Genomic DNA, 15,629 nt, shown 5'->3' with positions numbered 1-15,629 from the left:
TTAGAAGGTTCATATGTTTGGAAAATCCTTAGCAAATTTCCATCACGTGTTGAATGTGGAACCACTCCTGAAGACAATTTGAAAGCGTCAGCTAGTATATAATATTGCATGCCAGTTAACAGTCCCTCAAACTGTGTGTGTGTGTGGGGGGGGGGAGGGGGGAGGCGAGGGTTATAGTTTGAAAACATGAACAAATTTCTATGCACAGCACACATATCTTATTTGTATTGCAAAAAAATGAAAGTACAATGTTTAAAATGAAGAACAATTTTAACCAGCATAAACTTACCAGTATTTCAGTGGGAAGTATGGGCCTGCTTTTGGCATTTGGAAAAAATATGCCATAACCTTTTGGGAAATGGAAATTTCCATAGCCTTTTGGGAAATGACATTGGGAAAATCACAAATCTCCCTGAGAGTATTTAAAAACTCAATTGAGTCAACCTTCTCCTTAGCCGTAAATATCCACTAGCATGAATGCAAGGCAATTAGGTTTCTCGGCTGTTAAACTGATATACCTTGATATTTCTTTGAACTGTTAAAAACAAAGACATGCAAATGCACAAAAACATACATACATACATATATAGAGAGAGAGAGAGAGAGGGAGAGAAGGCAGTTTCGGTTCAAATCTGCAGTCATCATTTATTTATTTACAGTATTTCTAGTCCGCTTTTCTCACCCCTAGGGGCCTCATATATTGCATCCACTGTTCCAGCCTTGTTTTTGTATCTACTGCTCAGTGAAACTAGTTCGTTTTAATCCACAAACCTACATAATCTGTCTTGTTCATAATTTGGGGACTGTACCTGAAAGGGAAAGTTCATCACTTTCTCAGCAAACTCTGTCTGAAAAATCTTTCCATCCCTTGAGGTTACAGTTTGTCCACTATCGGTGAGAAATCGGCGTGACCGCATTTCTGTGTACAAACCCACACAATCTCTTCGATCATCTGGAGAGGCCCTGTTCTCGCTCCCGCCTCCCTTGCAGGCGTGGTTGGTGGGGACGAGGGAGAGGGCCTTCTCGGTGGTGCCCCCTCCCCCCCCCCCGGTCTCTGGAACTCACTTCCCAGGGATATCAGACATGCCCCAACATTGGCAGTCTTTAGGAGGAGCCTGAAAATCTGGCTGTTCCAGTGTGCCTTCCCGGAATAAGGAAATAATTCCCAGCAAAATGTCCTCAGAATGCACTTCAACTATTCATTGGATTGTGCTCCCCTCATTTCTTTTAAAACCGTCCTACTAGATATAGCCTACCTTGTTCATGCCTAGTGTTTATTTTTAAATGTAAACTATTACATTTGGCCTGGCCAAATGTGTGTTATTGTTTATATGTGATTTATACTAATTGTATTGTTTTTGTTTATTGTTTTTTTGTTTTATTCATGTGTTCTTGGGCTTGGCCTCATGTAAGCCGCTCCGAGTCCCTTGGGGAGATAGTGGCAGGGTATAAATAAAGTTTTTTTAAAAATTATTATTGTTATTATTATTAAAACATCCAAAGGGATTTGATCACAAAAAAATGCCCTTAAGGACACAGTTTGAGTACTCCTCCCTTGGCATCCCTGCTTTGAAATTCTGTTGTGGAAATCGTAACTATAAATAACCTGTTTTTAAAAAATGATAACATTCAATTATATATGGTGCCACCTTTGAAAATATATTTTATCAAACTTCAGCTGACCAGATTAGACAATAGAGTTGTGCGCTGATCTGTTTTCCTTCGTACATCTGTTTTTTCATTACTTTTGTTACCTTCGGGAGCACGTAACAGGAAGCCCCCTCCCGATAGGAAAATCAGCTCGACACGAAAGCAAGCGGGAGCCAATTCTGGCTCCTTGCTTTTTCTTTGTGAGCAGCCTCCTTGCCTTGGAAAGTGTGTGTGTGTGTGTGGCATGCAGGCCTAGAAAGCGTGCCTGCCTGCCTGCAGCTGAGCACCGCTCCTCTAGAGAAACAGGGAAGAAGCTTCCTTAAAATAAACGCCTGGCTGCAGCTAAGTGCCTCTCTTCTAGAGGAGAAACAGCTTCAATGTCTATGACAGGAAGGGGAGCCTGGGAAGCCCTCCCCCATAATGGACCGATAGAAAATGTCTCGACACCCCAGAGCAAAAACAGATATCTGCCCGCCCGATTTTGGGAGGCTTCCAAAAAATGGATCAGGGCCCCCACCAAAAGCCAGGACACGAAACGGGTCAAGGTTTATTCAGATTGCACAACCCTAATAGACAGCAAGATTCAATCATTTAATGCCAGTGGTTTAATATCTTTGCCAGCTTCCAGTCTCCCCCAGGTCTAGTTCAATGCATTCCTGTTAGCCATTAAAGCCCCAATGGCTCAAACTTCCAAAGGCTTCTTCTGGTTGCCTCTGTCAAATGAAATAAAGCATTTTGCTGTTAAGAGGGGATCTTTTCTGTGGCACCCTTGTGTATTGTCTCATTAGTTTTCTCTCAGAAAACAGTACTTAATTGCATATAGAAGGTAGTGATCTGCATACAGTTTATAAAACAGTATTTTTGCTCAGGGTTGTTGGTTCTGACTCTCTTTCTACATTTATTTGACAATTACTGTGAGGTTTTTGTAGGAAAAATGATGTAGAATCTATTTTGTAAGAAGAAATTTCTTCACTCTCTGAAGAGAAATGCAATCACTTCAGTGCTGCAGCTGCTATATAGCTGTTCTAACAAATCTAATGGCTAATTTAATCTAATCCATCTGTTGTTAGCTAATGAAGATGCTGTTTGAATGTCCTGATGAACGGGTTGACCTGGAGCTCATTTCCTTTTGCATTAACCTGGCTGCTAATAAGAGGAATGTACAGCTTATTTGCGAAGGTGAGTTGAACACCAATGTATGATGTAACTTTTTAAACAGAGGGCCAGATCACAGTCCTTCAAACTGTTGGAGGGCCGGATTATAATTTGAAAAACAAAAACAAAACATGAATGAATTCCTATGTACACTGCACATATCTTATTTGTAGTGCAAAAAAAAAAAAAAGAAAAGAAAAACAATACAATAATTAAAATGAAGAATAATTTTAACAAATATAAACTTATTAGTATTTCAATGGGAAGTGTGGGCCTGCTTTTGGCTGATGAGATAGGATAGTTGTTGTTGTGTGCTTTCAAATCATTTCAGACTTAGGTTGACCCTGAGCAAGGGCTGGGTAAATGACCTTGCAGGGCCGCATCTGGCCCCCGGGCCTGAGTTTGAAGACCCCTGATGTAACTGCTTAAATTATGAAAACAAAAAATCAGATCTCCCTTCCCCTATTAAAAGTTTTGTTTTTTAATAAAAGCACTCATCCAAATTTTAACCATTTTTTATTTTGTGTCAAAAGCAATGCATAAATAAGTATAAAACTGATAAAAATAGAGGAAGCACAAGCGACTAAATAATTTTAGACCAAAACAGCTATAGCAACCGCATTGTCTGTAGCTTTAAACGATTCTTCCTCTGTACATAAGGCCATTCTTCTCAACAGTTTACTTGGAATTAACTCTATCTGTCTCAAAGTTCCTGCATTCTTTTTAAAATATAATTTTATGTTGGAAAATATATAGCAAAACATACTATATTTTTCAAGTATGTATAAGCACAAGAAATAAAGAGTAAAGAAAATAGATTGTAAATAATTGCTTGATACATTTTCCTTCTGTCTTTGGTTATGAATCATTTCTAGGAAATGGACTGAAGATGTTGATGAAGAGAGCACTGAAATTTAAGGACCCCTTATTGATGAAAATGATTAGGAACATCTCTCAACATGATGGGCCAACCAAAACTTTGTTTATTGTAAGTATTGTCATCAGCAATTTTTGTTCTTTCTTGAGGTGGAAGTTCTTTCAGATTAATTTTTTTTGTTTTTTAGAGTGGACATAGATTGTTTTAATTGTTGTCTTCTGTTCAAATTTGGTGTCAATTCATCCAGTGGTTTCTGAGTTCTGTTAATCCCACAAATGAACATCACATTTTTATTTATATAGATAGAATAGTTTTCTTTTTAAAAAATCTTTTTAAAAATTCTTTTCATTTGTTTTCTTTGTTGTCTTAAATGTATGTGGTACTAAATGCTTGCTTTCTTCCCTTACTTGTTTAGGATTATGTTGGTGACCTAGCTGCTCAAATATCTAATGATGATGAAGAGGAATTTGTTATAGAATGCTTAGGAACTCTGGCAAATTTGACCCTGCCTGATTTGGATTGGGAACTTGTGCTGAAGGAATATAAAATGGTACAATATCTCAAAGATAAATTAAAGCCAGGTTTGTATTGTTAGTTCATCCGTCTTCCAAGATACCATTACTACACCACACAGTGGTTGATATAATAATTGGTGGTTATTCAGTTTTACGTAGTTGTGAATTTGAAGATCACCTAAAATAACATACGTTTGCAATTAGCTGTTTTGTCAAAGGCTGGAATCACTGGGTTGCTGTGAATTTTCTGGACTGTATGGCTTTGTTCCAGAAGCATTTTCTCCTGATGTTTTGCCCACATCTCTGGGAGGCATCCTCAGAGGTGACCTCACAATGTGGGCAAAATGTCAAGAGAGAATGCTTCTGGAACATGTCCTTACAGCCTGAAAAACTCACAGCAACCCAATAAGCTGTTTAGCTGAAAGAAACAATGTGTTTTTGATATACTAGGCCAATTAAATGGCACATATAGGAAAAGCAAAGCTTGTAGATCACCCAGGCTTTCCTCCCTTTCTCACAGAATTATTCCAAGGTATCAATTCAGTATTATTATCAGTGTCTGCATTTGTTTTATTGAGTTTGTAGGTTGAACTAGAATGTTGCATCAGTGTAATAGTTATTTTTTAATACAATAATTTCATATAGGTCACATGTTATTCAAATAAAAAGCCTAGATGTGTCAGAATTCACATAGAAGGGTCCTGTCAGGGTTTTTTTTTCTTCAGCAATGTAATCTTTTCATTCAAATTTATTAGGTTCTGCAGAAGATGACCTTGTGTTGGAAGTGGTAATAATGATTGGAACTGTATCTATGGATGACTCCTGTGCAGCACTGCTGGCTAAATCTGGAATTATTCCAGCACTTATTGAACTCTTAAATGGTAGGTATCTGATATGTTATGTAAGCTTTTAGAAGAGTTATGGTATTTCTGTTTTTGGACATAGTGTAAGATGAAAGAGCTAGCATGATATAGTGGTTTGAGTGGTGGACTAATGCTCTGAAAACCAGGGTTTGAATCCCCACTTGGCCCATGGGTGACCTAGTGCAATTCACATTCTCACAGTCTCAGAGGAAGACAAAAGACAAACCCTCTAAACAAATCTTACCAGGAAATCATAAATGCAGTAATATTTAAGATTTAGGAAAGTCTGCTTCCTATAAAATCATATCATAGTATCATAGGGACGCAACTGCAATCCTGTCCAACCTCCTGTCATATGGAAATATACATCAATCCTGACATATGATCATCCACCCTCTACTTAAACACCTCTGAGGCGAGGGAGAGAAATTATTTCCTCTTTTTTTAAAAAAACCTCTTTGCTGCCTTATACTGATTCAATTTCTTCTTTTATATTGGCTGGGACTTTCCTGTGCTGTTAAACCTTTGTACTTTATATCGCAGGCAATGAAACACTCTTGTGTATAACAAAGTAACACAGTTTATTTATAACTTCTGGCTCCAACGCTTGTGGTTACATTTGTGTTTTGTTGCAATCTTGAGGCTTACAGTCAGTATCATTTACTTGGTTAACTTTTCTGAATAAACTATCAATGTTTCAAATTCACAAACATGTTACTTGCTTTACACACTCTTGGCTGAATTATACAGGGTTAGTCAAAATGCACTCTTGGCTGAATTATACAGGGTTAGTCAATTGAATGGCTTATTGGCCTATTCATTTTGACTAACCCTGTATTCTGAACTAAGGCAACACTAGCCTTCTTTATGTTCCTTAAAACTTGTGCTCTATTTAACTACCTGCTTCTCTATATCAGAAGTCTTTAACACATCTTCATAACTGCTTATTTCTATCAGGTACTAAAAAACCAACTCTCCTCTTCACACACAGATTCCTCACAGTCGTTTTTTAAACTCCCTCACTCTAATTGCCTCTTTCAGAACCTTGGCTCCGCTCCTTTGGAATGTTCAGCTCTACTCTCCCCAACTGTCATTTTAGCCTAGCAGCCTTTTCAAATCCTGGGCCTACACTAATCTGCATATGACCAATCAGCTTCACATATTCAGATGAATCCTATCTTTGCTGTTGCTATCCTGTCTGTGCCTATTCTTCCCTATCTGCCATATGTAAACATAGAGCTATACACCAAAACTTTAACATAGAGTAGCAATTTCACTACAACCTCCAAAGAAGGAAACTCTGCATTTTGAAGTAGCATATTCCATAATCAAAAAGTTCTTATTGTTAGGGAATTCTTTTTAATGTTTAAGGGGCATTTATTTTCCTGAGTTTTTCTTTTTTCCCTCGTCCCTGGAGTAAAGGAAAACAAGCTTACTCTATTTACAATATGGTGTATTTTCAGATGTTTGAACATAGTTATATCACTTCTTGACCTTCTGTTCTTCAGGTTAAGCATACCTATCTTCCTATATTGCTCCTCATAGGGCTAAATAGATGGCAAAAAATGATAAATAAATATTGTAATGGTAGTAAAAGAAATAGATTAAACAAACAGCTATGGTACAGATTGCAAAAAGATGGAGGATTAGCACTCTCTAATATTAAAAAATATGATGAAGCGAGCAGATTAAGATTGGTTATAGAAGGAATGATAAAAAAGAGGGAGTAGATTGGCTAAGAAAGGATTTGGAAAAAGTGGAGGAAGAAACTTAGAATATATTTTTAAAACAGTTTATGAGAAAAGAAACTAGGGAAATTAGAAACCCAATGTTGAGTAATATATTAGAAGTATGGAACAAATATAGGAGAATGTTAATAACGGATGGTTCTGTAATAACCCCAATTGTAATGGAAAAATAATTTCCATTTTTTAAAACGTAATGGATAAAAAGTTAAGGGAAAAAGATTTAGACAAAATAGGGGATTGGATAAAGGTTGGAATGAAGGAGGAAATACTTATGGAAGAATTTAGAGAAATAAAATTGACATGGTTCCATTGTATACAATTAGAACAATGGTTTAAAAATTGGGGGGAAAATAATAAAAACGGAAGTAAGCTTAACCAATTTGAACAAATAATACAAAATGGAAGGGTTGTAGAGGAGCATGAAAATTTGAAAGGAATAACTAGTAAAGTATATAAGATAATAATGAAATAAAGAAAGGAAAAACAAAAAATAACATCCTCAAGGAGGTCTGGGAAGAAGATTTACGGATAAAAATAAATGAAACAGCATGGCATCTGTTTCAAGACATCTAAAAATTTATCAATACGGGTTAAAGAAAATTATTATAAGTTAATATGGAAATGGTACAATATGGTGTATTTTCAGATGTTTAAACATAGTTATGTCACTTCTTGACCTTCTGTTCTTCAGGTTAAGCATACCTATCTTCCTATGTTGCTCCTCATAGGGTATGACTTCCAGATCTTTTACGATTTGGGTTGCCCTTCTCCAGACTCATTCCAGCTTGTCGTATGAATGAAAATGTTCTTGTAACAAATTCATAATTATCATCAGCTAAGACCCGGTGTAGCGGGATGGCCAGAAAGGCTGGATAGAAATAAATTAAATCAATAAATTTAATAAATGTGTGTTCGTGTGCTTGCAACTAGAGTTTTCAGTTTTGATGGGAGCTTTTCTTTTTCTTTCTACGTAGCTCAACAAGAAGATGATGAGTTTGTGTGCCAAATCATTTATGTGTTCTACCAAATGGTCTTTCATCAAGCCACAAGAGATGTAATCATCAAGGAGACTCGTATCCTTTTCTGGTCTAAATATTCTTTCTCATTTTTCCAGAAATCTCATCTATAGCAAGATTTTATTTCCCCTATTAAAATTGTCTCACTAACACCTGATTACATTATAGTTTTCCTCACACTTAATAGGTCCTCAAGAATCATTGATATAAATGTATATATTGTCTTCTTTTCTAGCAAAACTGTATTGATTAATATCTGAAGATGTTCAAAAATTGCTTTGCATCCTTACCTATGTCTTTCTAGAGGCTCCAGCATATCTTATAGACCTGATGCATGATAAAAATGCTGAAATCCGTAAAGTCTGTGACAATACACTGGATATAATAGCGGTATGTGATATTGATTGATTGTATGAGCATAAATGAAAATTGCAAGATGTTACTCTGATTTGGCATATGGCACTTGAACATATACATATTTATAGATTTTTCCCTATGATATTACAAAGAGGTTTTGGTGAAATTTACTGGTTCTAGTTTCCTTATTAATTCATATTTTAAAATATTTTTTGGAAACAGAGTCTTGATCTTTGATCATGCACTAGCGGTCCCTGCCACGCGTTGCTATGGCCCAGTCTGGTGATCTGGAAAATAAAGTAATGAGAAAGTGTTGGTTTCTAATATCTGTAATGTCTTTATGCTTGTGGGTAAGCAGTATTTCTTGCTGTTTCTTTGCCAGTGTTGATAAGGAGATTGTCTAGTTTGCTTACTCTGAAACATGCAACATATCATTGTCCTTCTTTAGAGGTCCCTTTCAAATCTTTGATACTGCATGTATCATATACATGTGTGTGTGTGTGTGTGTGTGTGTGTGAATGACTGGATGGCCCTTTGTCAGGAGGGCTTTGATTATGTTTTCTTACCCTGGTGAAGGGAGTTGGACTGGATAGCAGCATTTCTCAACCAGGGAAGTCAAGACCTCGGGGGGGGGGGGGGTCGGGTCACCAAGGGAGTGTCAGAATGGTCACCAAAGGCCACCAGAAAACACAGAATTTTCTGTTGGTCATGGGGGTTCTGTGTAGGATGTTTGGCCCAATTCTATCGTTGGTGGGGTTCGGAATGCTCTTTTATTGTAGGTGAACTATACATCCCAGTAACTACAACTCCTAAATGTCAAGGTCTATTTTCCCGAAACACCATCTGTGTTTATATTTGGACGTATTGAGTATTCCTGCCAAGTTTGGTCCAGATCCATCATTGTTTGAGTCCACAGTGCTCTCTAGATGTAGGTGAACTACAACTCCAAAACTCAAGGTGAATGCCCACCAAACCCTTCTAGTGTTTTCTGTTGGTCAGGGGAGTCCTGTGTACCAAGTTTGATTCAATTCCATCGTTGGTGGAGTCCAGAATGCTCTTTGATTATAAGTGAACTATAACTCCCAGCAACTACAACTCCCAAATGACAAAATCATATTTTTTTGAGTGATGGTCACTCCTTGTGTTGTGAGACGTTTTGTTGCCAAATTTGGTGTGATTTCGTTCATTGGTTCTTTTGTTTTTAGGGTACTCATTATGCACAAAGCATTTTTATATATATAGATTTGAAATTTCGCTAAATTGTTTAATTTTAAAACATTGTTCACTGTTTTTTAGTTTATCAACAACTTCAAGTTGAAATGTGAAAGAGTGCACATTTTTAATATGTATTTTTATTCACTTCTTTTCCCAAATACAATAAAAGAGGGGGAACAAAAAGGATGTGGAGAAAAATAAGAAAGTTTATAGATAGTGAGGCAGGTAATGGGGGGAAGGTTGGGAAGTGGGTTGGGTGGGGTAGTGTTCAGGTTGGGATTAGGGGTGTGGTTAGGGTTGAAAGAGTGCACATTTTTATTTCTTTCAGTTTCATGCCTAAAATGCAAGAGTAGAACAACTTCATCTCCTACGTTTCTACTATGTATTACTTAGATTCCCTTTCACAATCAAACTGTTGCTTAGAGATCTTAGTATTGACGTTTTTAAATGTCCTTATATAGGAGTACGATGAGGAGTGGGCTAAGAAGATCCAGAGTGAAAAATTCCGGTGGCACAACTCCCAGTGGCTAGAAATGGTTGAAAGTCGGCAGTTGGATGAAAATGAGCAGTATCTGTATGGGGATGAACCTATTGAGCCCTACATCCATGAAGGCGACATTTTAGAAAGGCCTGATCTTTATTACAACGCTGGTAAGTTGGAGCAAGCATGCATTTCCCACTGCACTTAAATCTGCAGTGCATTCAGTGCTATAATGATGTTTGACCCAAATATATTCTCCATACTAAGGATGCTTGTAGCCCACTTGCTTATTAAGTGTGTATTAACAGTTGAATACATATTTTGTAAAAGTCCATATGATTTTTCTTAACAAAGTTATCATAAGGACATAATAGATTATTTATTTCATTTTCTTTAAGAGCACTGATGCCCCTAACATAGTTTTTCTGGTTCTTAGTGGCAGGTGTAATAACTCCCAGTATATAAAACCAACAGTATTTGCTGCTGAACATTGGGTATTGACATATTCTAAGATTCCTGAAAGAAAACTAACTTTATAATTACCATATATACTCGAGTATAAGCTGACCCGAATATAAGCTGAGGCACCTCATTTTACAATAAAAAACTTGGAAAACGGATTGACTCGAATATAAGCCGAGGGTGGGAAATGCAGCAGCTACTGGTAAATTCCAAAATAAAAATAGATACCAATAAAATTGGGTTAAATAAATAAGATAAGACTGTCCTCTGATTATAGCATTATTCTAACCTTCTTCAGTGTAAATGTATCCTTTCAATAATAATAGATTAAAATAATAAATGTAATAATAACAATAATAAAGAATAAAATAATAAATGTAATAATAATAATGGAGTAAAATGATTAATGTAATAATAATAATAATAATAGAGTAAAATAATAAAAAAACCTTGACTCGAGTATAAGCCGAGGGAGACTTTTTCAGCCTAACAAAGGACTGAAAAACTAGGCTTATACTCGAGTATATACCGTAATTGTATGTTGTGTCCTTTTCTGGGGGCCCCTGGTGGCACAGCAAGTTAAATTGCTGAGCTGCTGAACTTGCTGACCAGAAGGTCGGCGATTCAAATCCGGGGAGTGGGGTGAGCTCCTGTTGTTAGCCCCAGCTTTTGCCAACCTAGCAGTTCAAAAACATGCAAATGTGAGTAGATTAATAGGTACTGCTTCTGTGGGAAGGTAATGGCGCCCCATACAGTCATGCTGGCCACATGAACTTTGAGGCGTCTCCGGACAATGCCGGCTCTTCAGCTTAGAAATGGAGATGAGCACCACCCCCCAGAGTCGGACACGACTAGACTTAATGTCATGAGAAACCTTTACCTTCACTATCCTTTTCTATTTTAACAGAAGGACTGCTAACACATGATGGAGTAGTGAGTCCTGATTTTTACAGTGATTATCATCTTCAGAATGGAGATCTTGTGGGTCAGCATCCTTTCCCTAGCAGGTAAACTGTTTCTAAAAAAGGTTAGTTGTATTATTTTGCTGCTTTGTTTTATACCTGTCCAAGCTCTAGTCTCAGGACATAGTTCTATTCTTGCATTCTAAATTATTAGAAGGCATAGGATTTGGCAAAAATCCTGCTGTACTGGTTGGTATCAGGGTTTGCTCCTACAACAGCCCCTGGAGTCCTGACATCTGCAACTGGGTTTGAAGCTGTAGGCACCATGAGGAATCACATAGCTTGTGATACTTCGTAGCGGAATCCTTAGACAACTGCTTTGTGACATTTCTAGTGTAGTTTGGAATCTTCTGTGTTGGTTCAAACATAGTTGCCTTTGGACAGATCTGAAGAAGGTGAGTGTGGGCATTCTGGTCAAAACTTGGAGGCAACACTTTAACTTGTGTCATTATAATTCCTGAGAAATGTGGAATAATGACTTTATTTTTAATTAGTAATGGAATCGCTAAAAGTTTTTTAATACACTGAGTACTATTGTTGTTAGTGTGCAGAGTGTTAACTTACTTATATTGGCCTCATGCTTTTCCTTCTCCAACAACTATCCAGTACAGAAGTGTGGGAGGCGGCCAGCATATTTTCTGAAGTACCTAAGGTGTCCGATCACCTTAGACAGCTACCTCTCAGACTTCCTGGACTGACAGATGTGTCAGAGAATGAAGAGAAAGTCATGTGCTGCTCTGAGCGGCATGTAATTCTCTATTAACATAATAGAAAAACACTGATAGCTAACTTAAATAATTAAAGTAACAAAATTAAGAGGATGTTTTCAGAAGCAAAGATAACACAGTATTTAATGATTTTTTTTCCTCATATTTGAACCTGCTTATAGGGATCCACTTGTTTTTTCCCTCTGATTCTGTTGTTGTTGTTTTGTTGTTATTGTTATTTTGCCCCATGGTATCAGTTGTTTTATTTATTTATTTATTTGTGGTATTTCTATACTGCCTTTCTCAACTCCTAAAGGGACTCAGAGTGGTTCACAGTGTTAGCTTTCCTTGGTCATTATACTGTACTATTACTCCTTTGTCTTGGTCAGTCTGGCTAATCTATTTTGTGACTCCTAAGATTTATTTGGATTCTATTAAAGGCTCCGCTTAATTCTGATTGCAGTTTGAATCAGGGATAGCAATGATGGGATCTGGTGTTGCAACATCTTTAAGTGTTTTTCGTAAACAGCAAAGTGAAAGCAAAATAGATACAAATAATACAAGTTTACTTTCATATTTTAAATCAGTCCTGGACCATGGCAAAGCACAGGAAATTACAAAAAGGGATAGAAAGCAAGATTCCCCATTGGAATGGTGGGTTTCCCCTTTTGGGAGAATACTTATTTACTCTCTGGCTAGTTGTGTTTTGGCGTTTCTTCAAGCGCTACAGCGCTAGCAGTGTCCTGACAAGTACTCCATAGTTTCCTATCCTAGTTTTGAGCCCTGATATACTCTGCTTGGCTATAACAAGTTTTTAAAACTTATTTGGGGCTTTCTTTTTTTAACGTGCTGTTTCTGTCTTGATACGTGTTACAGTACACAGTGAGGAAGTGCATTTTGTAGACACCCCAACTTCAGACCAGCTTCAAGCTGCATTATATGGTCTGTGTAGGTCCAGCCTTCACCACTTGGCAATACAAAGGGGCCAAAATATCCAGGGGCAGGAGGTACCTTGTTCTTAAGGAACCTGCCCACAGAACCCTTGGGATCCCTCTTGCATTTTTTTTTATTTTGCCCAAGGGAGGGCGGGAGGGGATTCTGAAGAAGCCAAACTACCTTACATTGGATGATTCCCATTTTACAAATGTCAACTCACCTTTGTATTCTTTTCTACATAGTGTTGCAATGGATGGATCTGGCCAGCCTGTGGGTATCCCAAGTCGCCCGACCACTGCATATGGGTATCGACCAGATGACCCTTTCTGTTACAACTATGGAACACGATAAAACCTTACTGTTACCACTTCGGAGGCTGATGTATTAAACTTCTTATATCTGTAGCTAAATTAAGACTTTTTCTTAGTAATGCATGATTCTACTGTTCAAAGATCAATGTGATACACTCTCTTTAGTATTCACTGTTCTAGATAAATGTTGATCATTTAGTTACTCTTACCCACATATGTCTGTTGTACAGTTTCTATCAGATGTTGGAAACTACTAACTGAAAAGTTAAACACTGTTATGGTATGATGTGATATGTTAATTTAATTATTATTTAAAGCTAAATATGTAGTCCGTGGTATTGACTACCCAGGCTCCCTAGGTGTATGAACTAGACTTGTGAAAATGTTTATCTTTTTTTTTTTTTTAATAAAATGTACTCGAAAAAGATTGGATAATGTCCTTGAGGAAGAGTGGACAATCTGTAAGCACTTAGAAAGGAATGTTGAGCTCACTAAAAGTCAGCATGAGTTTCTCAAAATCAAGTAATCTTAGGTCTTTTTTGATAGAATTACAAATCTAGTAGAATGCTCTGGATTTCAGTAAGGCCTTTCATTAACTCCCATGTGGAATTCTTGCAAAAAAAGCTACTAAACTATGGGCTAAATAGTATTACTATCAGGTGACGAACAACCAAACACAAACCGTGCATACTAATATCTCTCCTTCAATCTGAAAGAGAAGAGATTACTGGCAGCCCAAGAGAAGTGAATGGTGGGATGCCACAGAGTTCTGTCCTGGGCCCAGTACTTACTATTTGACATTTTTATCAATTACTTGGATGACGAAATAGAAGATATGCTTATCAGATTGCAGATGCCACTTAATTAGTTAGGAAAACAGGATCAGAATTCAAAGTGACTGTAACAGATTAGAAATTAGTAAGAACATCAGCCCTAGCCTTGTCTTACTCAACTGCCGAGTATGCCTGCTCTGTTTGGCATAAGTCTGCCCATGCAAAGCAGGTAAATATAGCATTGAATGAAACATGCAGAATAATCACAGGATGTCTTAAACCTACACCTGTTAATAAACTCTACAAGCTAGCTTCCATGATGTGCGACGCGAAGTTGCTGCTAAACGTGAGAGAAATAAGGTTGAACACTGTGAAAGCCCACTACATGGCTACCAGCCTCCTCCCAGTAGACTCAAATCAAGGAAAAACTTTATGAGAACTACCACTCTTCTTGGCGTCCCTCCAGCAACAGCAAGGGTATCCCTCTAGGCAGCTAAACCAGGAAATCCCAACTGGATGGCCCCCCATGAGGGCCTTCCTCCAGGGGCAAACCAAGAATGGGCAACCTGGAAGTCCCTGAATAGACTCAGAAGCGGAGTGGGCAGATCAAAAGACAACCTGGCAAAATGGCACGACCTAAAAGAATCCCACACCTTGTGTGACTGTGGAGCAGAATAGACAACTCTACATCTGTATGCCTGTTCACTGTGCTCTGCCTCATGTACAGAGGAAGAATTGTTGGAGGCTATAGACAATGCCATTGCTGTTGCCCGTTTTTGGTCAAAAGATATTTAGCCACCTGCGCTCCTTCTATTTTCATCAGTTTTATACTAATTTATTCAATGCTTTTGATATGAATAAATAAATAGATTAGATAACTGGACCAAAACTAACAAAGGGAATTTCAACAGGGAGAAGGTACTACACTTTGGCAGAAAAAAAAAATGAAATCCAGAGATATAGAATGGGTGACACCTGGTTTGACAATAGTAGATGTGAAAGAGACCCAGAAGTCTTAGTGGACCACAAGCTGCACTTGAGCCAACAGGGGATTCTGAAGAAGTGTGATGCAGCGACTAAACAGTGTGATGCAGCGACTAAAGGATCCAAGGCCCCGGAGTGTGATGGAGGCTCCTTCTTTGGAAACTTATAGAGGCTGGATGGCCATCTGTCAGAGGTTCTTTGAATGCAATTTTCCTGCTTCTTGGCAGGGGATTGGACTGGGTGGCCCATGAGGTCTCTTCCAACTCTATGATTCTATAAGTGTTTGTAGGGATAATGCTTGTGAACTTGGAAAACATGGGAATAATTAACCGTGAATCCTTTGCTTTTGTGGGTCATCCTGAGGCACATTTTGCCATAATTTTTCAATTTTTCTCAATTTTTCAAAGAACTCTTGTCTGTTAGAGCTAGGTGTGACTGTTTCAACTGACCACCTTGATTAGCATTTGATGGCCTGGCAGTGCCTGGGGCAATCTTTTGTTGAGAGGTTATAGATGTCCCAGATTGTTTCCTCTCTGTTGTGATTTTAGAGTTTTTTTAATACTGGTAGCCAGATTTTGTTAATTTTTTTGTTGAAATTGTCCATATGCTTGTGGATT

At 37.7% G+C, this 15,629-nt stretch overlaps 1 protein-coding gene across 2 annotated transcripts in view; it reads left to right on the top strand.

Annotated features, from left to right (window-relative positions):
* The window catches only part of KIFAP3 (kinesin associated protein 3), a 29,379-nt gene extending 15,723 nt beyond the window's left edge, over positions 1-13,656 (top strand). The window contains exons 12-20 of one of the 2 annotated variants that reach the window (XM_060774351.2): positions 2,721-2,829; positions 3,681-3,793; positions 4,098-4,263; positions 4,953-5,078; positions 7,783-7,881; positions 8,129-8,214; positions 9,858-10,047; positions 11,247-11,346; positions 13,187-13,656. In XM_060774351.2, coding sequence (XP_060630334.1) covers positions 2,721-2,829; positions 3,681-3,793; positions 4,098-4,263; positions 4,953-5,078; positions 7,783-7,881; positions 8,129-8,214; positions 9,858-10,047; positions 11,247-11,346; positions 13,187-13,295 — 1,098 coding nt within the window. In that variant the 3' untranslated portion in view covers positions 13,296-13,656. Of the gene's footprint in view, positions 1-2,720; positions 2,830-3,680; positions 3,794-4,097; positions 4,264-4,952; positions 5,079-7,782; positions 7,882-8,128; positions 8,215-9,857; positions 10,048-11,246; positions 11,367-13,186 lie in introns of both variants that reach the window. The other variant, XM_060774352.2, reaches the window with a different exon arrangement.
* The last annotated feature ends 1,973 nt before the right edge of the window (positions 13,657-15,629 follow it).

The sequence above is a fragment of the Anolis sagrei genome, chromosome 4 (assembly GCF_037176765.1).
Source record: "Anolis sagrei isolate rAnoSag1 chromosome 4, rAnoSag1.mat, whole genome shotgun sequence".
Classification (NCBI taxonomy): domain Eukaryota; kingdom Metazoa; phylum Chordata; class Lepidosauria; order Squamata; family Dactyloidae; genus Anolis; species Anolis sagrei.
This window is presented reverse-complemented; position numbering and strand designations above follow the sequence as displayed.